At 43.2% G+C, this 24,424-nt stretch overlaps 1 protein-coding gene across 1 annotated transcript in view; it reads right to left on the bottom strand.

The window, feature by feature from the left end:
- Positions 1-10,094: 10,094 nt before the first annotated feature.
- Positions 10,095-24,424, bottom strand: part of TEKT3 (tektin 3) — a 33,454-nt gene continuing 19,124 nt past the window's right edge. The window contains exons 5-8 of the mRNA XM_075278164.1: positions 23,175-23,318; positions 21,912-22,134; positions 20,177-20,331; positions 10,095-10,425 (exon numbers count right to left, since the gene is read on the bottom strand). Of these exons, the coding sequence (XP_075134265.1) occupies positions 10,209-10,425; positions 20,177-20,331; positions 21,912-22,134; positions 23,175-23,318 (739 nt within the window). The 3' untranslated portion in view covers positions 10,095-10,208. The remainder of the gene's footprint in view (positions 10,426-20,176; positions 20,332-21,911; positions 22,135-23,174; positions 23,319-24,424) is intronic.

Raw genomic sequence — 24,424 nt, forward strand, 5'->3', positions numbered from 1 at the left:
CTATGTACAAGAATATAACTACTATAATACTACTCCTATGTACAAGAATATAACTACTATAATACTACTCCTATGTACAAGAATATAACTACTATAATACTACCTCATATGTACAAGAATATAACTACTATAATACTGCTCCTATATACAAGAATATAACTACTATAATACTACTCCTACGTACAAGAATATAACTACTATAATACTACTCCTATGTACAAGAATATAACTACTATAATACTACTCCTATGTACAAGAATATAACTACTATAATACTTCTCCTATGTACAGGAATATAACTACTATAATACTACCTCCTATTTACAAGAATATAACTACTATAATACTACCTCCTATTTACAAGAATATAACTACTATAATACTGCTCCTATATACAAGAATATAACTACTATAATACTACTCCTATGTACAAGAATATAACTACTATAATACTACCTCATATGTACAAGAATATAACTACTATAATACTACCTCCTATGTACAAGAATATAACTACTATAATACTGCTCCTATATACAAGAATATAACTACTATAATACTACTCCTATGTACAAGAATATAACTACTATAATACTACTCCTATGTACAAGAATATAACTACTATAATACTACTCCTATGTACAAGAATATAACTACTATAATACTACCTCATATGTACAAGAATATAACTACTATAATACTGCTCCTATATACAAGAATATAACTACTATAATACTACTCCTATGTACAAGAATATAACTACTATAATACTACTCCTATGTACAAGAATATTACTACTATAATACTGCTCCTATGTACAAGAATATAACTACTATAATACTGCTCCTATGTACAAGAATATAACTACTATAATACTACTCCTATGTACAGGAATATAACTACTATAATACTACTCCTATGTACAAGAATATAACTACTATAATACTGCTCCTATATACAAGAATATAACTACTATAATACTACTCCTATGTACAAGAATATAACTACTATAATACTACTCCTATGTACAAGAATATAACTACTATAATACTACTCCTATGTACAAGAATATAACTACTATAATACTACTCCTATGTACAAGAATATAACTACTATAATACTTCTCCTATGTACAGGAATATAACTACTATAATACTACCTCCTATTTACAAGAATATAACTACTATAATACTACCTCCTATTTACAAGAATATAACTACTATAATACTGCTCCTATGTAGAAGAATATAACTACTATAATACTGCTCATATGTTCAAGAATATAACTACTATAATACTACTCCTATGTACAAGAATATAACTACTATAATACTACTCCTATGTACAAGAATATAACTACTATAATACTACCTCCTATGTACAAGAATATAACTACTGTAATACTGCTCCTATATACAAGAATATAACTACTATAATACTACTCCTATGTACAAGAATATAACTACTATAATACTACCTCATATGTACAAGAATATAACTACTATAATACTGCTCCTATATACAAGAATATAACTACTATAATACTACTCCTATGTACAAGAATATAACTACTATAATACTACCTCCTATGTACAAGAATATAACTACTATAATACTACTCCTATGTACAAGAATATTACTACTATAATACTGCTCCTATGTACAAGAATATAACTACTATAATACTGCTCCTATGTACAAGAATATAACTACTATAATACTACTCCTATGTACAGGAATATAACTACTATAATACTACTCCTATGTACAAGAATATAACTACTATAATACTGCTCCTATGTACAAGAATATAACTACTATAATATTACCTCCTATGTACAAGAATATAACTACTATAATACTGCTCCTATGTACAAGAATAGAACTACTATAATACTGTGTTTTGCCAATACATATTTGGGATTTTCTACCGTCCCTTACACTCGCCCCACCCCCCTCCCCTGGTTACTATATAGTAATGCCCATGCTCGTGTACTCACCCTGCTTCCTCTGTAGTCCCGGCCTCCGGGCTGTTTCCTGTGTTGGGCCCCTCTGTCACCAGTGCAGAATAATAAGATCATTGTGATGGATTTAGTGACAGGGGAGCGGTGAGGGGCCCCAGTTTTTGTTGTGGTTGGAGGGTCATGTATTGTGCTATGGAATGACATATATACAGAGCAGCCACTGGCGGGTTATTTCTGTGCCGGCCCTAATAACTTATATGGCATTTATATGGGCGTCTTGTTTTATGTCACTGCAGACAATATATAAATAAAGTTTTGTTGCGCTATAAAATGAATTCCTTACAATGTTGCAGATCTCTGCTTGCTGTCAGTGAATATTCACCATTTACATCCAGATACAATTGATACAATGTATCAGTGTAGGTAATCTGTATCAGCATGAAACTGCTCAGGAACAGCGCCGCTCTTGTGCACAGGCTGTGCCTGGTACTGCAGCAGTCATGTATCTGGTGCAGAGTTATCTCTCTTTGTACTGTCAGATAACATAGACAAGCAATAGATTCAGACATGGGACCACCTGCACCCCCGCTGTAATATATACAGTCAGTATCTTAGGGGTACTCCAATAGACCACATATTCCTTATCCACGATGGGGTGTAAGTTGTAATTTGAGTCCATAGTCTCAAGTACAGGGGTCCCTTGTAAACCCGCCTTACTGATGCAGCTCACACAGTCCCATAAAGATGAATGTCCTCCAGTGCTGATCCCTGACTCATTGGTGGGACAGTCCCAGATTTCAGGCCCTGTCCTACTGTCCTGGGCTGGAGATTGGTTATAATGGAGAAGTGTGTGGGGGAGGGGGGTCGTAACGTTTATACTGAGTGGAGGCAATAAGGAGGCATTATACTGTGTAGGGGCACTATGGGGGCATTATACTGTGTAGGGGCACTATGGGGGCATTATACTGTGTAGGGGCACTATGGGGGCATTATACTGTGTAGGGGCACTATGGGGGCATTATACTGTGTAGGGGCACTATGGGGGCATTATACTGTGTAGGGGCACTATGGGGGCATTATACTGTGTAGGGGCACTATGGGGGCATTATACTGTGTAGGGGCACTATTGGGGCATTATACTGTGTAGGGGCACTATGGGAGTATTATAATGTGTAGAGGCAATATACTTTGTAGGGGCACTATGGGGGCATTATACTCTGTAGGGGTACTATGGGGGCATTATACTGTGTGAGGACCATTAGGGGGCATTGTATTGTGTGAGGACTATTAGGGGGCATTTCACTGTGTGAGGACTTTTAGGGGTCATTTTACTGTGTGAGGACCATTAGGGGGCACTATACTGTGTGAGGACCATTAGGGGGCATTATATTGTGTGAGGACCATTAGGGGGCATTATATTGTGTGAGGACCATTAGGGGGCATTATATTGTGTGAGGACCATTAGGAGACATTATACTGTGTGAGGACCATTAGGGGGCATTATATTGTGTGAGGACCATTAGGGGGCATTATATTGTGTAAGGACCATTAGGAGACATTATACTGTGTGAGGACTATTAGGGGGCATTATACTGTGTAAGGACCATTAGGAGACATTATACTGTGTGAGGACCATTAGGGGGCATTATATTGTGTGAGGACCATTAGGGGGCATTATATTGTGTAAGGACCATTAGGAGACATTATACTGTGTGAGGACTATTAGGGGGCATTATACTGTGTAAGGACCATTAGGAGACATTATACTGTGTGAGGACTATTAGGGGGCATTATACTGTGTAAGGACCATTAGGAGACATTATACTGTGTAAGGACCATTAGGGGGCATTATATTGTGTGAGGACCATTAGGGGGCATTATATTGTGTGAGGACCATTAGGGGGCATTATATTGTGTGAGGACCATTAGGGGGCATTATATTGTGTGAGGACCATTAGGAGACATTATACTGTGTGAGGACCATTAGGGGGCATTATATTGTGTGAGGACCATTAGGGGGCATTATATTGTGTAAGGACCATTAGGAGACATTATACTGTGTGAGGACTATTAGGGGGCATTATACTGTGTAAGGACCATTAGGAGACATTATACTGTGTGAGGACCATTAGGGGGCATTATATTGTGTGAGGACCATTAGGGGGCATTATATTGTGTAAGGACCATTAGGAGACATTATACTGTGTGAGGACTATTAGGGGGCATTATACTGTGTAAGGACCATTAGGAGACATTATACTATGTGAGGACTATTAGGGGGCATTATACTGTGTAAGGACCATTAGGGGGCATTATACTGTGTGAGGACTATTAGGGGGCATTATACTGTGTGAGGACTATTAGGGGGCATTATACTGTGTGAGGACTATTAGGGGGCATTATATTGTGTGAGAACTATTAGGGGGCATTATACCATGGGGGGGATACAGAGGGGGCAGACAATAGTGGGACTGAGCAGGGTGAGGGGGTGACTTCACATAAGTAAATTTGTCATGGTGATCCCCAAGGAGGGGGAGGGGAGTCCTGCACCTGTGGATATGGGGAAAGCTGTCTTTTAGGGAATCCCCATATCATATATATGACTAGTAGTCATTGCTATGTGTTATTACGGGGAGCGGGAGCTGCGCCAAACATTCAGCAGTAACTCAGTGTGAACTGTCACATGGCATGTGCTGAGTGATTCACCTATGGCACATTGATTATACACGGAGTCATGTGACTGCGGCCCGGGATTCCTGCCCTGCATAGCTGCAAACTTGTGGTTTTCCACTCGTTAGTGGTTTGTTATTTCAAAGTGAGGGCAGCGAAATATCTGCGAAATTCTGACACAACGATGCAAGGGAAAAAATAGGATTTAAAGGGCCGGCGTTGTTTTAATTCTTATTTTTTTGCTTTCAGTTGTGTATAATAAAGAATTTGTGATGGATTCAGAGTTCAGATATTTAGCTCAAGCGTTATATTCTGTGTGTATGAAGGAATGTATAGCACCCCAGGGTTATAAGAGGCCCCCTTAATATAGGCAGAGATCCCCCTACGTCATCAACCACCACTGGCAGAGCTAAAGACACCAGCACCACATGATGGACCAGTCATCTAATCTATATCTGGTACCTGGTTCACTTTAATGGAGACAGCGCTCCAGCAGGTCAGTGTGGGGACTGCACCACTTGGTTATTACTATTTATATTGCTTCATATTAATATAGCACTGACAGAAGTTGTAGTGATCAGAACATCTTTTATTTTGGCTCAGTATTTTATCCTTTAAGACGCCAGCAGAGTATGAGGATTACCCAGAATACCTCAAGATGTTTATCATCCCATAGAAAAGGGAGAGAATATATAAAGCGCTCCGGTGACTCAGCATTAGGATTGTTCTATATTACTAGAATAACAAGATCTGACCTACTGAGGAGAAGATATATGACCAGCAACTTAATATCTGCACCCAATTATAGCGTCAGATATGGAAGCCCATAGGGATTAGGATAATAGTCAGTATAGGCAGTATAGGAGTAGTTATATGGCAAGTTATCCTGTACGGATCCTGAGTTACATCCTGTATTATACTCCAGAGCTGCACTCACTATTCTGCTAGTGCAGTCACTGTGTTCATACATTACATTACTTATCCTGTATTATACTCCAGAGCTGCGCTCACTATTCTGCTAGTGCAGTCACTGTGTTCATACATTACATTACTTATCCTGTATTATACTCCAGAGCTGCGCTCACTATTCTGCTGGTACAGTCACTGTGTACATACATTACATTACTTATCCTGTATTATACTCCAGAGCTGCGCTCACTATTCTGCTGGTACAGTCACTGTGTACATACATTACATTACTTATCCTGTATTATACCCCAGAGCTGCGCTCACTATTCTGCTGGTACAGTCACTGTGTACATACATTACATTACTTATCCTGTATTATACCCCAGAGCTGCGCTCACTATTCTGCTGGTACAGTCACTGTGTACATACATTACATTACTTATCCTGTATTATACTCCAGAGCTGCGCTCACTATTCTGCTGGTGCAGTCACTGTGTACATACATTACATTACTTATCCTGTATTATACTCCAGAGCTGCGCTCACTATTCTGCTGGTACAGTCACTGTGTACATACATTACATTACTTATCCTGTATTATACTCCAGAGCTGCGCTCACTATTCTGCTGGTACAGTCACTGTGTACATACATTACATTACTTATCCTGTATTATACTCCAGAGCTGCGCTCACTATTCTGCTGGTACAGTCACTGTGTACATACATTACATTACTTATCCTGTATTATACTCCAGAGCTGCGCTCACTATTCTGCTGGTGCAGTCACTGTGTACATACATTACATTACTTATCCTGTATTATACTCCAGAGCTGCGCTCACTATTCTGCTGGTGCAGTCACTGTGTACATACATTACATTACTTATCCTGTATTATACTCCAGAGCTGCGCTCACTATTCTGCTGGTGCAGTCACTGTGTACATACATTACATTACTTATCCTGTATTATACTCCAGAGCTGCGCTCACTATTCTGCTGGTACAGTCACTGTGTACATACATTACATTACTTATCCTGTATTATACTCCAGAGCTGCACTCACTATTCTGCTGGTACAGTCACTGTGTACATACATTACATTACTTATCCTGTATTATACTCCAGAGCTGCGCTCACTATTCTGCTGGTACAGTCACTGTGTACATACATTACATTACTTATCCTGTATTATACTCCAGAGCTGCGCTCACTAATCTGCTGGTGCAGTCACTGTGTACCTATGGAGTATCTATAGGGGTATGTATATTATATGTTCTGGGTTCTGTCACATTATACAGATGTTCTTCCGCGTTTTCTCCTCGCAGTCTCGCACTTTGCAGTCTCGCTCGTCTGATCCGTCACATGACAAATAGTTTCCATTCACCAAAATAAAAGCGCCGTCCTATAATAGCTGAGGCCTCCTGTTACCGGCTGCCGAATCCTGGTCCTAATCTGTGCCCCAAACTCTGTTTGACTTTCCATCAGCTGCAGGACGAGGGCCGGGATTTCTGGTGATGTCACGATCAAAAAGAATCCCGATCTACAACCAATAATGGAGCCGGTGGCTTAGATACACCTGACATGGCTTAGATACACCTGACTTGGCTTAGATACAGCTGACAATTGTATCATCTGGTTTTGTTACATTGTAGAATAAGGAATCAAGTGCTGTCTGTTTCTCTGACACTGTATCACATATAAGGCTTAGATACGCTGACTTACAGACAGTATCAGACATGAGAAGCTTAGATACATCAGGTGGGAGGTAGCGAGTCCCTGCAGAGCTCTGGCTGGGCTGACACTGATGCCGGGACCTGTGATCATTGCAGACATTGTGACTTGGCCGTGTCTTGTGCACATGACAAGGTCTCCTCTGCAGCCGCTCGGATCTTCGGTCTTCTTACCTCCCCAGTTTGCAGCCCGCAGGGTCCGACATGGTGTGAACAGCCCCCGCAGGTTATTTTAGGTAAAGTGCAGATTAGCCGGCGAGCGCTTCCTTGGATCCAAATTTGGCAGGTGAATATTATGGAATCTGATCTGTGTGTAAAATTCTTGGCACATGGGCATCAGCTGGAGCCGCACAAAACGTAGCCTACAGTAGAGTTTATGTTATATGGGGGGGGGGGGGGGTGAGAGCCAAGGAAAATCGGGGCCCCTAGATCTCCACCTCACTGAAGGAGACCCTCAGTCTAAAAAGAGGAGGGCCAGGTATTGATAAGTGCACCCCCTACCCAGCAGGCGACACTATATTCCTAAACACAAGGTGGTTCGTCCCCTCTACCCCCCCAGACCACCAGGGATGTGACCAGTAAGACCTTCAGTACATTTCACCACCAAGGATATCATTAACCCTTTACCATCTAAAGCTAATCACAACCTATATACTAATCCATTCGCAACACTAGACAGCCAGGGGTGTTAACATTAGCTCCTTCACTACCCCCGAACCGGCAAGAATATAACCATTAACCCATTCATCACCCTAAATTATCAGGCACATAACAGTTTACTCCTTGATCACCCTAGATCACTAAGGATATTGACTTTAGCTCAGACACCGCTGTAGATCACCATTGGTTTTGGCACTAACCTCTTTACCATCCTAGACCACCAGGGGTGTCCTGGTAAAGCCTTTAGTACCCTAGACCCTTAACAATGTGTGTTCTTCACTATCCAAAATAACCCTTAAACCCCTTGACTGCCCTAGATAACCATGTATATAGCTGTTTACCCCCTAACTACCCTAGACCACCAGGAATGTGCTGGTAAACACCTTCATACCCTAGACCACCAGGAATGTGCTGGCAAACCCTTGAGTATTTCAGACCACTATGGCTGTGTTCACGTCACTACTCTAAACATCCCCTCAACCCCTAACTTACCATGTATGTATATAGGTGTTTACTCCTGCACTACCCTAGACCACCAGGAATGTGCTTGTAAACCCTTTCATACCCTAGACCACTATGAATGCGGGCACGTCACTACGATAGATACCCTTTCATCCTCATCACTACCTTACATAATCATGTATGTCGATATTTCCTCCTGCACTACCCTAGACCACCAGGAACCTGTAACCCCTTTCACACCCTAGACCACCAAAACTATAGACCAGCTATGTCCCCCATTATAAACCGCACCAACTTATGACTTCATGGCCAACCAACCAATCACCAAATAAGAATCCATATTAAGTTGAGGCCCCTGCCTTGTAGGTGCGGTGCGGTGTGCCCTGTGTCAGGATCCCTCTGCACACCCAGCGGCGCCCCCTATGGTGAATTCTCCCTTTCATGCCATAAGGTATTTCAGATATGCTCCATTAATGTAAGGAATGTCTGCTGCTAGGACACAGAAGGGCAACGCGATTCTGCTTAGACTAAATTTTTTTGGGAAAAAAATCTTCCAATACCAATAATACAAAACTTACATTGTCCCCGCGAGAAATTCACAGAAATCGCCATATAATGATAATCTGCAGAGAAAGAGTGCAAGGAATGCCCAAGAATTGTTTCCATCTGACTCAACAAGTTTCCAGCACTTGGAGACACTTGTTTAGTTTAAGGATATCGCGAATACTGGAGCAGACACCGAATAGACATATCAGCGGGAACCTCAGAGGGAGGCTCAGAAGGAAAGTGATCAGTGTCCTGTATTATACTCCAGAGCTGCGCTCACTGTTGTCCTGCCTGTGTTATACCATGCGGCTCAGTGGTTAGCACTGTTGTCCTGCCTGTTATTTGGCTCAGTGGTTAGCACTGTTGTCCTGCCTGTTATGTGGCTCAGTGGTTAGCACTGTTGTCCTGCCTGTTATGTGGCTCAGTGGTTAGCACTGTTATCCTGCCTGTTATGTGGCTCAGTGGTTAGCACTGTTGTCCTGCCTGTTATGTGGCTCAGTGGTTAGCACTGTTATCCTGCCTGTTATGTGGCTCAGTGGTTAGCACTGTTGTCCTGCCTGTTATGTGGCTCAGTGGTTAGCACAGTTGTCCTGCCTGTTATGTGGCTCAGTGGTTAGCACTGTTGTCCTGCCTGTGTTATACCATGCGGCTCAGTGGTTAGCACTGTTGTCCTGCCTGTTATGTGGCTCAGTGGTTAGCACTGTTATCCTGCCTGTTATGTGTCTCAGTGGTTAGCACTGTTGTCCTGCCTGTGTTATACCATGCGGCTCAGTGGTTAGCACTGTTGTCCTGCCTGTTATGCGGCTCAGTGGTTAGCACAGTTGTCCTGCCTGTTATGTGGCTCAGTGGTTAGCACAGTTGTCCTGCCTGTTATGTGGCTCAGTGGTTAGCACAGTTGTCCTGCCTGTTATGTGGCTCAGTGATTAGCCCTGTTGTCCTGCATCTGGTAGCCTAGTGGTTACCATTGTACTATAAGCTCACCTGGGTCTCCTCCACCCTCTATACCGAGGTCAGAAGGTCTCTTCTGATTCCCCCCCTTGGTGTTCTTGACCCCCGGTGACCTGCACACACTGACACGATACAATGTAACCGTATCACACATCAGACGCCGATCCTCACATAAAACAATAGACATATTTTATTTACCTTTGCAACAACATTATTACACGTTCTCGTGTGTTCACAAACCCAACACACACAAAGCCAACACACAGCGAGCGATGGAGGTCCAGTACTGGCGCACTCCGCGGACTAGTGACCCCCCCTCTATGTGTAGCCCACCAGCCGGGGGGTGCTGGGGAAGCTCTTCCTCATCCCCATACACTTCTCCTGGTCAATGAACAGAGAGTTGGCCTTGATGGACAGGTCGTGCTCCAGGTTGGCTTTGGTGTGGACCAACATCTGTAAGGTGTCCTCAGCTTCTCGGAGACGTTGTTGTAAGACTTGGATGGTGTCGTCAATTTCATGGACTTCCTGAACAAGCCTGAGGATTAAGGAGAGCAGAAACGGATGAGTCCAAGTAATGGCGCAGCTATAGGGGGCGCCAAACACATCAGAGCGGTGTCAGAGATGGAAACTGTACTATTTACAGAGCTGCATTCACAATTCTGCAGACTTCAGCGCTGAAATCCCCAAGCAGCCCCAGAGTCAACACAGAGCTCAACTAAGTGATATGCATTCTAGGAATAATTATATATACAGTGACTGTACCAGCAGAATAGTGAGCGCAGCTCTGGAGTATAATACAGGATAAGTAATGTAATGTATGTACACAGTGACTGCACCAGCAGAATAGTGAGCGCAGCTCTGGAGTATAATACAGGATAAGTAATGTAATGTATGTACACAGTGACTGTACCAGCAGAATAGTGAGCGCAGCTGTGGAGTATAATACAGGATAAGTAATGTATGTACACAGTGACTGTACCAGCAGAATAGTGAGCGCAGCTCTGGGGTATAATACAGGATAAGTAATGTAATGTATGTACACAGTGACTGTACCAGCAGAATAGTGAGCGCAGCTCTGGAGTATAATACAGGATAAGTAATGTAATGTATGTACACAGTGACTGTACCAGCAGAATAGTGAGCGCAGCTCTGGAGTATAATACAGGATAAGTAATGTAATGTATGTACACAGTGACTGTACCAGCAGAATAGTGAGTGCAGCTCTGGAGTATAATACAGGATAAGTAATGTAATGTATGTACACAGTGACTGTACCAGCAGAATAGTGAGCGCAGCTCTGGAGTATAATACAGGATAAGTAATGTAATGTATGTACACAGTGACTGTACCAGCAGAATAGTGAGCGCAGCTCTGGAGTATAATACAGGATAAGTAATGTAATGTATGTACACAGTGACTGCACCAGCAGAATAGTGAGCGCAGCTCTGGAGTATAATACAGGATAAGTAATGTAATGTATGTACACAGTGACTGTACCAGCAGAATAGTGAGCGCAGCTCTGGAGTATAATACAGGATAAGTAATGTAATGTATGTACACAGTGACTGCACCAGCAGAATAGTGAGCGCAGCTCTGGAGTATAATACAGGATAAGTAATGTAATGTATGTACACAGTGACTGCACCAGCAGAATAGTGAGCGCAGCTCTGGAGTATAATACAGGATAAGTAATGTAATGTATGTACACAGTGACTGTACCAGCAGAATAGTGAGCGCAGCTCTGGAGTATAATACAGGATAAGTAATGTAATGTATGTACACAGTGACTGTACCAGCAGAATAGTGAGCGCAGCTCTGGGGTATAATACAGGATAAGAAATGTAATGTATGAACACAGTGACTGTACCAGCAGAATAGTGAGCGCAGCTCTGGAGTATAATACAGGATAAGTAATGTAATGTATGTACACAGTGACTGTACCAGCAGAATAGTGAGCGCAGCTCTGGTGTATAATACAGGATAAGTAATGTAATGGATGTACACAGTGACTGTACCAGCAGAATAGTGAGCGCAGCTCTGAGGTATAATACAGGACAAGTAATGTAATGTATGTACACAGTGACTGTACCAGCAGAATAGTGAGCGCAGCTCTGGAGTATAATACAGGATAAGTAATGTAATGTATGTACACAGTGACTGTACCAGCAGAATAGTGAGCGCAGCTCTGGAGTATAATACAGGATAAGTAATGTATGTACACAGTGACTGCACCAGCAGAATAGTGAGCGCAGCTCTGGAGTATAATACAGGATAAGTAATGTAATGTATGTACGCAGTGACTGCACCAGCAGAATAGTGAGCGCAGCTCTGGAGTATAATACAGGATAAGTAATGTATGTACACAGTGACTGCACCAGCAGAATAGTGAGCGCAGCTCTGGAGTATAATACAGGATAAGTAATGTAATGTATGTACACAGTGACTGCACCAGCAGAATAGTGAGCGCAGCTCTGGAGTATAATACAGGATAAGTAATGTAATGTATGTACGCAGTGACTGCACCAGCAGAATAGTGAGCGCAGCTCTGGAGTATAATACAGGATAAGTAATGTAATGTATGTACGCAGTGACTGCACCAGCAGAATAGTGAGCGCAGCTCTGGAGTATAATACAGGATAAGTAATGTAATGTATGTACGCAGTGACTGCACCAGGAGAATAGTGAGCGCAGCTCTGGAGTATAATACAGGATAAGTAATGTAATGTATGTACACAGTGACTGCACCAGCAGAATAGTGAGCGCAGCTCTGGAGTATAATACAGGATAAGTAATGTAATGTATGTACACAGTGACTGTACCAGCAGAATAGTGAGCGCAGCTCTGGAGTATAATACAGGATAAGTAATGTAATGTATGTACACAGTGACTGCACCAGCAGAATAGAGAGCGCAGCTCTGGAGTATAATACAGGATAAGTAATGTAATGTATGTACACAGTGACTGCACCAGCAGAATAGTGAGCGCAGCTCTGGAGTATAATACAGGATAAGTAATGTAATGTATGTACACAGTGACTGCACCAGCAGAATAGTGAGCGCAGCTCTGGAGTATAATACAGGATAAGTAATGTAATGTATGTACACAGTGACTGCACCAGCAGAATAGAGAGCGCAGCTCTGGAGTATAATACAGGATAAGTAATGTAATGTATGTACACAGTGACTGTACCAGAAGAATAGTGAGCGCAGCTCTGGAGTATAATACAGGATAAGTAATGTAATGTATGTACGCAGTGACTGTACCAGCAGAATAGTGAGTGCAGCTCTGGAGTATAATACAGGATAAGTAATGTAATGTATGTACGCAGTGACTGCACCAGCAGAATAGTGAGCGCAGCTCTGGAGTATAATACAGGATAAGTAATGTAATGTATGTACGCAGTGACTGCACCAGCAGAATAGTGAGCGCAGCTCTGGAGTATAATACAGGATAAGTAATGTAATGTATGTACGCAGTGACTGCACCAGCAGAATAGTGAGCGCAGCTCTGGAGTATAATACAGGATAAGTAATGTAATGTATGTGCGCAGTGACTGCACCAGCAGAATAGTGAGCGCAGCTCTGGAGTATAATACAGGATAAGTAATGTAATGTATGTGCGCAGTGACTGCACCAGCAGAATAGTGAGCGTAGCTCTGGAATATAATACAGGATAAGTAATGTAATGTATGTACACAGTGACTGCACCAGCAGAATAGTGAGCGAAGCTCTGGGGTATAATACAGGATAAGTAATGTAATGTATGTACACAGTGACTGCACCAGCAGAATAGTGAGCGCAGCTCTGGGGTATAATACAGGATAAGTAATGTAATGTATGTACACAGTGACTGCACCAGCAGAATAGTGAGCGCAGCTCTGGAGTATAATACAGGATAAGTAATGTAATGTATGTACACAGTGACTGTACCAGCAGAATAGTGAGAGCAGCTCTGGAGTATAATACAGGATAAGTAATGTAATGTATGTACACAGTGACTGCACCAGCAGAATAGTGAGCGCAGCTCTGGAGTATAATACAGGATAAGTAATGTAATGTATGTACGCAGTGACTGCACCAGCAGAATAGTGAGCGCAGCTCTGGAGTATAATACAGGATAAGTAATGTATGTACGCAGTGACTGCACCAGCAGAATAGTGAGCGCAGCTCTGGAGTATAATACAGGATAAGTAATGTATATACACAGTGACTGCACCAGCAGAATAGTGAGCGCAGCTCTGGAGTATAATACAGGATAAGTAATGTAATGTATGTACACAGTGACTGCACCAGCAGAATAGTGAGCGCAGCTCTGGAGTATAATACAGGATAAGTAATGTAATGTATGTACGCAGTGACTGTACCAGCAGAATAGTGAGCGCAGCTCTGGAGTATAATACAGGATAAGTAATGTAATGTATGTACACAGTGACAGCACCAGCAGAATAGTGAGCGCAGCTCTGGAGTATAATACAGGATAAGTAATGTAATGTATGTACACAGTGACTGCACCAGCAGAATAGTGAGCGCAGCTCTGGAGTATAATACAGGATAAGTAATGTAATGTATGTACATAGTGACTGCACCAGCAGAATAGTGAGCACAGCTCTGGAGTATAATACAGGATAAGTAATGTATGTACACAGTGACTGTACCAGCAGAATAGTGAGCGCAGCTCTGCAGTATAATACAGGATAAGTAATGTAATGTATGCACACAGTGACTGTACCAGCAGAATAGTGAGCGCAGCTCTGCAGTATAATACAGGATAAGTAATGTAATGTATGTACACAGTGACTGTACCAGCAGAATAGTGAGCGCAGCTCTGGAGTATAATACAGGATAAGTAATGTAATGTATGTACACAGTGACTGCACCAGGAGAATAGTGAGCGCAGCTCTGGAGTATAATACAGGATAAGTAATGTAATGTATGTACACAGTGACTGCACCAGCAGAATAGTGAGCGCAGCTCTGGAGTATAATACAGGATAAGTAATGTAATGTATGTACGCAGTGACTGCACCAGCAGAATAGTGAGTGCAGCTCTGGAGTATAATACAGGATAAGTAATGTAATGTATGTACACAGTGACTGCACCAGGAGAATAGTGAGCGCAGCTCTGGAGTATAATACAGGATAAGTAATGTAATGTATGTACGCAGTGACTGCACCAGCAGAATAGTGAGCACAGCTCTGGAGTATAATACAGGATAAGTAATGTAATGTATGTACACAGTGACTGCACCAGCAGAATAGTGAGCGCAGCTCTGGAGTATAATACCGGATAAGTAATGTAATGTATGTACACAGTGACTGTACCAGCAGAATAGTGAGCGCAGCTCTGGAGTATAATACCGGATAAGTAATGTAATGTATGTACACAGTGACTGCACCAGGAGAATAGTGAGCGCAGCTCTGGAGTATAATACAGGATAAGTAATGTAATGTATGTACACAGTGACTGCACCAGCAGAATAGTGAGCGCAGCTCTGGAGTATAATACAGGATAAGTAATGTAATGTATGTACACAGTGACTGTACCAGCAGAATAGTGAGCGCAGCTCTGGAGTATAATACAGGATAAGTAATGTAATGTATGTACACAGTGACTGTACCAGCAGAATAGTGAGCGCAGCTCTGGGGTATAATACAGGATAAGAAATGTAATGTATGAACACAGTGACTGTACCAGCAGAATAGTGAGCGCAGCTCTGGAGTATAATACAGGATAAGTAATGTAATGTATGTACACAGTGACTGTACCAGCAGAATAGTGAGCGCAGCTCTGGTGTATAATACAGGATAAGTAATGTAATGGATGTACACAGTGACTGTACCAGCAGAATAGTGAGCGCAGCTCTGAGGTATAATACAGGACAAGTAATGTAATGTATGTACACAGTGACTGTACCAGCAGAATAGTGAGCGCAGCTCTGGAGTATAATACAGGATAAGTAATGTAATGTATGTACACAGTGACTGTACCAGCAGAATAGTGAGCGCAGCTCTGGAGTATAATACAGGATAAGTAATGTATGTACACAGTGACTGCACCAGCAGAATAGTGAGCGCAGCTCTGGAGTATAATACAGGATAAGTAATGTAATGTATGTACGCAGTGACTGCACCAGCAGAATAGTGAGCGCAGCTCTGGAGTATAATACAGGATAAGTAATGTATGTACACAGTGACTGCACCAGCAGAATAGTGAGCGCAGCTCTGGAGTATAATACAGGATAAGTAATGTAATGTATGTACACAGTGACTGCACCAGCAGAATAGTGAGCGCAGCTCTGGAGTATAATACAGGATAAGTAATGTAATGTATGTACGCAGTGACTGCACCAGCAGAATAGTGAGCGCAGCTCTGGAGTATAATACAGGATAAGTAATGTAATGTATGTACGCAGTGACTGCACCAGCAGAATAGTGAGCGCAGCTCTGGAGTATAATACAGGATAAGTAATGTAATGTATGTACGCAGTGACTGCACCAGGAGAATAGTGAGCGCAGCTCTGGAGTATAATACAGGATAAGTAATGTAATGTATGTACACAGTGACTGCACCAGCAGAATAGTGAGCGCAGCTCTGGAGTATAATACAGGATAAGTAATGTAATGTATGTACACAGTGACTGTACCAGCAGAATAGTGAGCGCAGCTCTGGAGTATAATACAGGATAAGTAATGTAATGTATGTACACAGTGACTGCACCAGCAGAATAGAGAGCGCAGCTCTGGAGTATAATACAGGATAAGTAATGTAATGTATGTACACAGTGACTGCACCAGCAGAATAGTGAGCGCAGCTCTGGAGTATAATACAGGATAAGTAATGTAATGTATGTACACAGTGACTGCACCAGCAGAATAGTGAGCGCAGCTCTGGAGTATAATACAGGATAAGTAATGTAATGTATGTACACAGTGACTGCACCAGCAGAATAGAGAGCGCAGCTCTGGAGTATAATACAGGATAAGTAATGTAATGTATGTACACAGTGACTGTACCAGCAGAATAGTGAGCGCAGCTCTGGAGTATAATACAGGATAAGTAATGTAATGTATGTACGCAGTGACTGTACCAGCAGAATAGTGAGTGCAGCTCTGGAGTATAATACAGGATAAGTAATGTAATGTATGTACGCAGTGACTGCACCAGCAGAATAGTGAGCGCAGCTCTGGAGTATAATACAGGATAAGTAATGTAATGTATGTACGCAGTGACTGCACCAGCAGAATAGTGAGCGCAGCTCTGGAGTATAATACAGGATAAGTAATGTAATGTATGTACGCAGTGACTGCACCAGCAGAATAGTGAGCGCAGCTCTGGAGTATAATACAGGATAAGTAATGTAATGTATGTGCGCAGTGACTGCACCAGCAGAATAGTGAGCGCAGCTCTGGAGTATAATACAGGATAAGTAATGTAATGTATGTGCGCAGTGACTGCACCAGCAGAATAGTGAGCGTAGCTCTGGAATATAATACAGGATAAGTAATGTAATGTATGTACACAGTGACTGCACCAGCAGAATAGTGAGCGAAGCTCTGGGGTATAATACAGGATAAGTAATGTAATGTATGTACACAGTGACTGCACCAGCAGAATAGTGAGCGCAGCTCTGGGGTATAATACAGGATAAGTAATGTAATGTATGTACACAGTGACTGCACCAGCAGAATAGTGAGCGCAGCTCTGGAGTATAATACAGGATAAGTAATGTAATGTATGTACACAGTGACTGTACCAGCAGAATAGTGAGAGCAGCTCTGGAGTATAATACAGGATAAGTAATGTAATGTATGTACACAGTGACTGCACCAGCAGAATAGTGAGCGCAGCTCTGGAGTATAATACAGGATAAGTAATGTAATGTATGTACGCAGTGACTGCACCAGCAGAATAGTGAGCGCAGCTCTGGAGTATAATACAGGATAAGTAATGTATGTACGCAGTGACTGCACCAGCAGAATAGTGAGCGCAGCTCTGGAGTATAATACAGGATAAGTAATGTATATACACAGTGACTGCACCAGCAGAATAGTGAGCGCAGCTCTGGAGTATAATACAGGATAAGTAATGTAATGTATGTACACAGTGACTGCACCAGCAGAATAGTGAGCGCAGCTCTGGAGTATAATACAGGATAAGTAATGTAATGTATGTACGCAGTGACTGTACCAGCAGAATAGTGAGCGCAGCTCTGGAGTATAATACAGGATAAGTAATGTAATGTATGTACACAGTGACAGCACCAGCAGAATAGTGAGCGCAGCTCTGGAGTATAATACAGGATAAGTAATGTAATGTATGTACACAGTGACTGCACCAGCAGAATAGTGAGCGCAGCTCTGGAGTATAATACAGGATAAGTAATGTAATGTATGTACATAGTGACTGCACCAGCAGAATAGTGAGCACAGCTCTGGAGTATAATACAGGATAAGTAATGTATGTACACAGTGACTGTACCAGCAGAATAGTGAGCGCAGCTCTGCAGTATAATACAGGATAAGTAATGTAATGTATGCACACAGTGACTGTACCAGCAGAATAGTGAGCGCAGCTCTGCAGTATAATACAGGATAAGTAATGTAATGTATGTACACAGTGACTGTACCAGCAGAATAGTGAGCGCAGCTCTGGAGTATAATACAGGATAAGTAATGTAATGTATGTACACAGTGACTGCACCAGGAGAATAGTGAGCGCAGCTCTGGAGTATAATACAGGATAAGTAATGTAATGTATGTACGCAGTGACTGCACCAGCAGAATAGTGAGCACAGCTCTGGAGTATAATACAGGATAAGTAATGTAATGTATGTACACAGTGACTGCACCAGCAGAATAGTGAGCGCAGCTCTGGAGTATAATACCGGATAAGTAATGTAATGTATGTACACAGTGACTGTACCAGCAGAATAGTGAGCGCAGCTCTGGAGTATAATACCGGATAAGTAATGTAATGTATGTACACAGTGACTGCACCAGGAGAATAGTGAGCGCAGCTCTGGAGTATAATACAGGATAAGTAATGTAATGTATGTACACAGTGACTGCACCAGCAGAATAGTGAGCGCAGCTCTGGAGTATAATACTGGATAAGTAATGTAATGTATGTACACAGTGACTGTACCAGCAGAATAGTGAGCGCAGCTCTGGAGTATAATGCAGGATAAGTAATGTAATGTATGTACACAGTGACTGCACCAGCAGAATAGTGAGCGCAGCTCTGGGGAATAATACAGGATAAGTAATGTAATGTATGTACACAGTGTCTGTACCAGCAGAATAGTGAGCGCAGCTCTGGAGTATAATACAGGATAAGTAATGTAATGTATGTACACAGTGTCTGCACCAGCAGAATAGTGAGCGCAGCTCTGGAGTATAATACAGGATAAGTAATGTAATGTATGTACACAGTGACTGCACCAGGAGAATAGTGAGCGCAGCTCTGGAGTATAATACAGGATAAGTAATGTAATGTATGTACACAGTGTCTGTACCAGCAGAATAGTGAGCGCAGCTCTGGAGTATAATACAGGATAAGTAATGTAATGTATGTACACAGTGACTGCACCAGCAGAATAGTGAGCGCAGCTCTGGAGTATAATACAGGATAAGTAATGTAATGTATGTACACAGTGACTGTACCAGCAGAATAGTGAGCGCAGCTCTGGAGTATAATACAGGATAATTAATGTAATGTATGTACACAGTGACTGCACCAGCAGAATAGTGAGCGCAGCTCTGCAGTATAATACAGGATAAGTAATGTAATGTATGTACACAGTGACTGCACCAGCAGAATAGTGAGCGCAGCTCTGGAGTATAATACAGGATAAGTAATGTAATGTATGTACACAGTGACTGCACCAGCAGAATAGTGAGCGCAGCTCTGGAGTATAATACAGGATAAGTAATGTAATGTATGTACACAGTGACTGTACCAGCAGAATAGTGAGCGCAGCTCTGGAGTATAATACAGGATAAGTAATGTAATGTATGTACACAGTGACTGTACCAGCAGAATAGTGAGCGCAGCTCTGGAGTATAATACAGGATAAGTAATGTAATGTATGTACACAGTGACTGCACCAGCAGAATAGTGAGCGCAGCTCTGGAGTATAATACAGGATAAGTAATGTAATGTATGTACACAGTGACTGTACCAGCAGAATAGTGAGCGCAGCTCTGGAGTATAAGGAGTATAATACAGGATAAGTAATGTAATGTATGTACTCAGTGACTGCACCAGCAGAATATGTGAGTATTTTACCGTAGATGGGCGATATCACGGCACAGTTCTACATTTGGGCGCCTGGTGCGTTCATCAAGACGTGTCTGGGCTACTTTCAAGGGAGCCATTTTGTCCTTGATAGCCTTCTTGATGGCTTCGATTGTCATTTCAGTCTGAAAGATTTCTTGAAGTGTCTGCAGAAAGTGATTGGGAAAGTTTTTGATAACACTGAAATCCACGACTACATGACATGGTCAAGGACACTCATAAGAATCTATAGATATATACAGTCCTCCTCCTCTACCTATCTCTGTAACGTTGCAGATTTGCCTTTCTGGATTATAGGAGTGCTGACCTCCATCCCTGTCGGACCTGTACTGGCGGTCATATTGTCCACCCAGCTTTTCCAGGCACAGATAAAGCTATATTAGGTATGAGTACTCTTTCAGAGACTTCTCGCCTCCATACAGAGGTTATAATAAGTTTGCTATGGATGGACTTTGTGCCCGTGGAGTGGTCGGGGTCCTTCCCTCACTGCAGTTTCTGTCTGGAGAGGCGTGTAAGTAAGTGAACACGGCCATGGTGTAATCCAGGGAGCCTGAAGTGTTGAGAAACCCTTGGAATGATTCTTGGCTCGCACGCAAATTCCGTCCAAAGGTTCTGAGAACGTAATTGTCTTTGACTCCTCGGTCATGGGCTGGGCCGCTCTATATAAATTTTAAGAGGATAGCTATGGTCGATGTAGCAGGGCTGAGAGTGTGAGACCTGTTTGCTCTAAGTCAACACTGCAGCCCTGACTCAAGGCTTATGCACACTGGCACAGATCCTGCACTGCAGGGCATAGAGGCTCTATAGGGAAAGTGCACAGGCTGCGGGCGCACCATGCAAGCAAAGCTGGGTGTCATAAGGTGATTGCACCCCGCTACCTCCATACATAGAGCGCTGGATGATACAAGGCTCTATTTCCCTGCAGAGGATCTTTCAGGGCCCCAAAAATGAGGGCAGAGAAGAGATTAGAATAAGCTGCAGGGCCACTGTCCTCTGTGGAGACCTCCAATTCCAGGGCTCTAGCTATGACGATGACATCAGTGGCCCCCCACATGCCCGATACAGTCATATACATTGTTGGACGTACTCGGCTATGACCACTAAGGCCAGTGACGGGCTGTAGCGGCCATATTGGAGGCCAATGACATCATCATTTGATATCCAGAACCAGAGCCAGGGCGAAGAACAAGTGGGCAACTTATTTTTTTATATTATTTGAACTCCTTCCTTGCACTCAGTCCATTCTTTGTGGGGCCAGAAATATCCCTTTAAATCGGCGGCATAGTGGAGGTCCTGCAGCAGCCATGATAGGACTGTGTGCAAGGGCCGTATTCCAGCTCTGCTACATCAGCACGTAAAAATAAATACAGCACGAGAAATATTAGAAGGACATGATGAAGCGGATCAACTGCTGCGCTGGTTTACAGCCTCTACTTTAACATGCCGTAGAAGCCCCCGCCCCTGCTGTGAGGCCCAGGGAGGGGGTTATAAGCTGAGATTGCCCTGCTAGGTTTCCTAGACCTCAAATTATTCCCTGCATTACAACCTTATACAATGTAGGGGGAACCAATGATGTATAAGTTGTTGCTCCTGTCGTAGGATGGGGACCTGGGGGGGGGGGGTGAACCAATATCAGGTCAGGCTCCCGATCCCGGGGTGTATTTATATGCACATTAGGCACTCTGAGCCCCCTGAGGCCCATGTCTAGGCCCTGATTAGACCTTACCTTCGCTAGGTGGCTCTGGAGCTTGTTCTTGGCGTCAGCAGTGTCCGAGATCCTGTTGGTAAATGCGACGTTGACAAGGTTGAACTGGTTCCACATCTCGTTGGAGGTGGCGTTGAGTAGACCCTCCACATCTTCCCTGAGTTTGGCCGATGCCACTCGCTCACCCTGGGACCTCAGGATGTTGTCATCGGTGAACTTGGCCCATGTCTCAGGGACCGAGATACTGGAGGACACAAAGGAGGATGAGATGTCTGGGGCGTCAGGTTACTCGTACTAGTTATACAGACACCTGCCCGGACTGTGGGGACAGAATGACCAATAGAAGTCAATTCCACACAACCGGATCAGAATCTGCTCAATTTACACATCACTAGATCTAGACTTGTAGGGGTACTCCGCCCCAGCACAGAGATGTGCTAGGATTTAATGCAGTGTCTCCTAAATTTTAATATTAGGCTGCCTTCACATGGAGTAACGCCATTCACAGCCGTACCCGCGAGCGCTGCGGAAGGCTCCCGAACACTTCCCATTCACTTCAATGGGAGCGCTCGTAAAGCCGGCGTTACGAGCACTCCCATTGAAGTGAATGGGAAGTGTTCGGAAGCCTTCCGCAGCGCATGCGTGTATGGCTGTGAATGGCGTTACTCCGTGTGAAGGCAGCCTGGTTTTAGAGCTCCCTCTCCAAATACAGAGCACTACATACCTGTACTATATACCTGTACTATATACCTGTACTATATACCTGTACTATATATCTGTACTATACACCTGTACTATATATCTGTACTATGCACCTGTACTATATACCTGCACTATACACCTGTACTATATATCTGTACTATACACCTGTACTATATATCTGCACTATACACCTGTACTATGCACCTGTACTATATACCTGCACTATATACCTGCACTATACACCTGTACTATATACCTGCACTACTTACCTGTACTATATACCTGTACAATAGACCTGTACTATACACCTGCACTATATACCTGTACAATGCATTGCTCCATCCTCACCCTGTAGCCTTCCTGGCCCAGTCACAAGTCCCGCTGCCGTGTATATCTTCCCTGTCTATATACAGATTGTGAAATATCTGTATACTCTGCCTGTGACGCGCCATACAATACAATACCTTGGCCTTTCCTACTGCGCACCAGTTACTCTATTACCACAGACTGTTGTCCCGTTATGGATGTCCCCAAGTCTCTGGGTGATATCGGGGTGAATATCGGCCTCACTAATGCCCCCACCTGGCGTCTATGCGCTCCACACCCCTGTAGTAGCCGATGCCGTCTGAGGTGTTCCTGAGGCTCTGACACTTGTCATCGATGCGGTACGCCGCCTGTTTGTCGCTGATGTCGCGCTCCAGCTCATGCTGAGCCGCTCGGTTTGACCTGAAGACAAATCCAGAGAAAACATTAGAAGGAGACTTTCCTGTGAGATGCGGTGCGGTACGTCTTATATGGCTTCCACTATGGCCACCCTGGGGACGTCACCTCCTCTATTCCAATACTATGATATATAGGATCGATGGATATGCCGGGTACTCACCTATAAGATTGTAGTATTACTGTGCCCATGTCAATAAAAACTACCGCAATCCATAAATCTAGGCCCTGAACCTAAGAATATAATATACCTGGCTGAGCCGTAGTAGCTGGAGAACCTTATGGCACATTATATGTCAGATATCACCCATTATTGTGCCTGGGTATTATATGGGGTCAGTATTTGTATGGGGGTAACATTAGGTGCAGGGACGTCGTCTAGTGACATCAGAGCCGCTCTCCTGTCCACATGACATCACATTGATTGGTATTACTGTATCTGTGGATGTTATAATAATGGCTCCTTTCAGCATGTGACCTGGGATATATGGAAACAGGGCCCATTCACTTGATTATGTTTAATGGATCTTTAATATGGGTCCCATACACTGTTATAGAGCCATGTTGTACCTCTTTGTGGTCATACCGCACCTCCCGTGGCCATATTGTATCTCTCTGTGGTCATATTGTACCTCTCTGCAGGCATACTGCACCTCCCTGTGGCCATATTGTACCTCCCTGTGGCCATATTGTACCTCCCTGTGGCCATATTGTACTTCCCTGTGGCCATACTGCACCTCCTGTGACCATACTGCACCTCCCGTGACCATATTGTACCTCCCTGTGGCCATATTGTACCTCCCGTGACCATATTGTACCTCCCTGTGGCCATATTGTACCTCCCTGTGGCCATATTGTACCTCCCGTGACCATATTGTACCTCCTGTGACCATATTGTACCTCCCTGTGGCCATATTGTACCTCCCTGTGACCATATTGTACCTCCCTGTGGCCATATTGTACTTCCCATGACCATATTGTACCTCCCTGTGGCCATATTGTACCTCCCTGTGACCATATTGTACCTCCCTGTGGCCATATTGTACTTCCCATGACCATACTGTACCTCCCGTGACCATATTGTACCTCCCTGTGGCCATATTGTACCTCCC

This window comes from Leptodactylus fuscus, chromosome 6 (assembly GCF_031893055.1).
Source record: "Leptodactylus fuscus isolate aLepFus1 chromosome 6, aLepFus1.hap2, whole genome shotgun sequence".
NCBI classification, from domain to species: Eukaryota; Metazoa; Chordata; class Amphibia; order Anura; family Leptodactylidae; genus Leptodactylus; species Leptodactylus fuscus.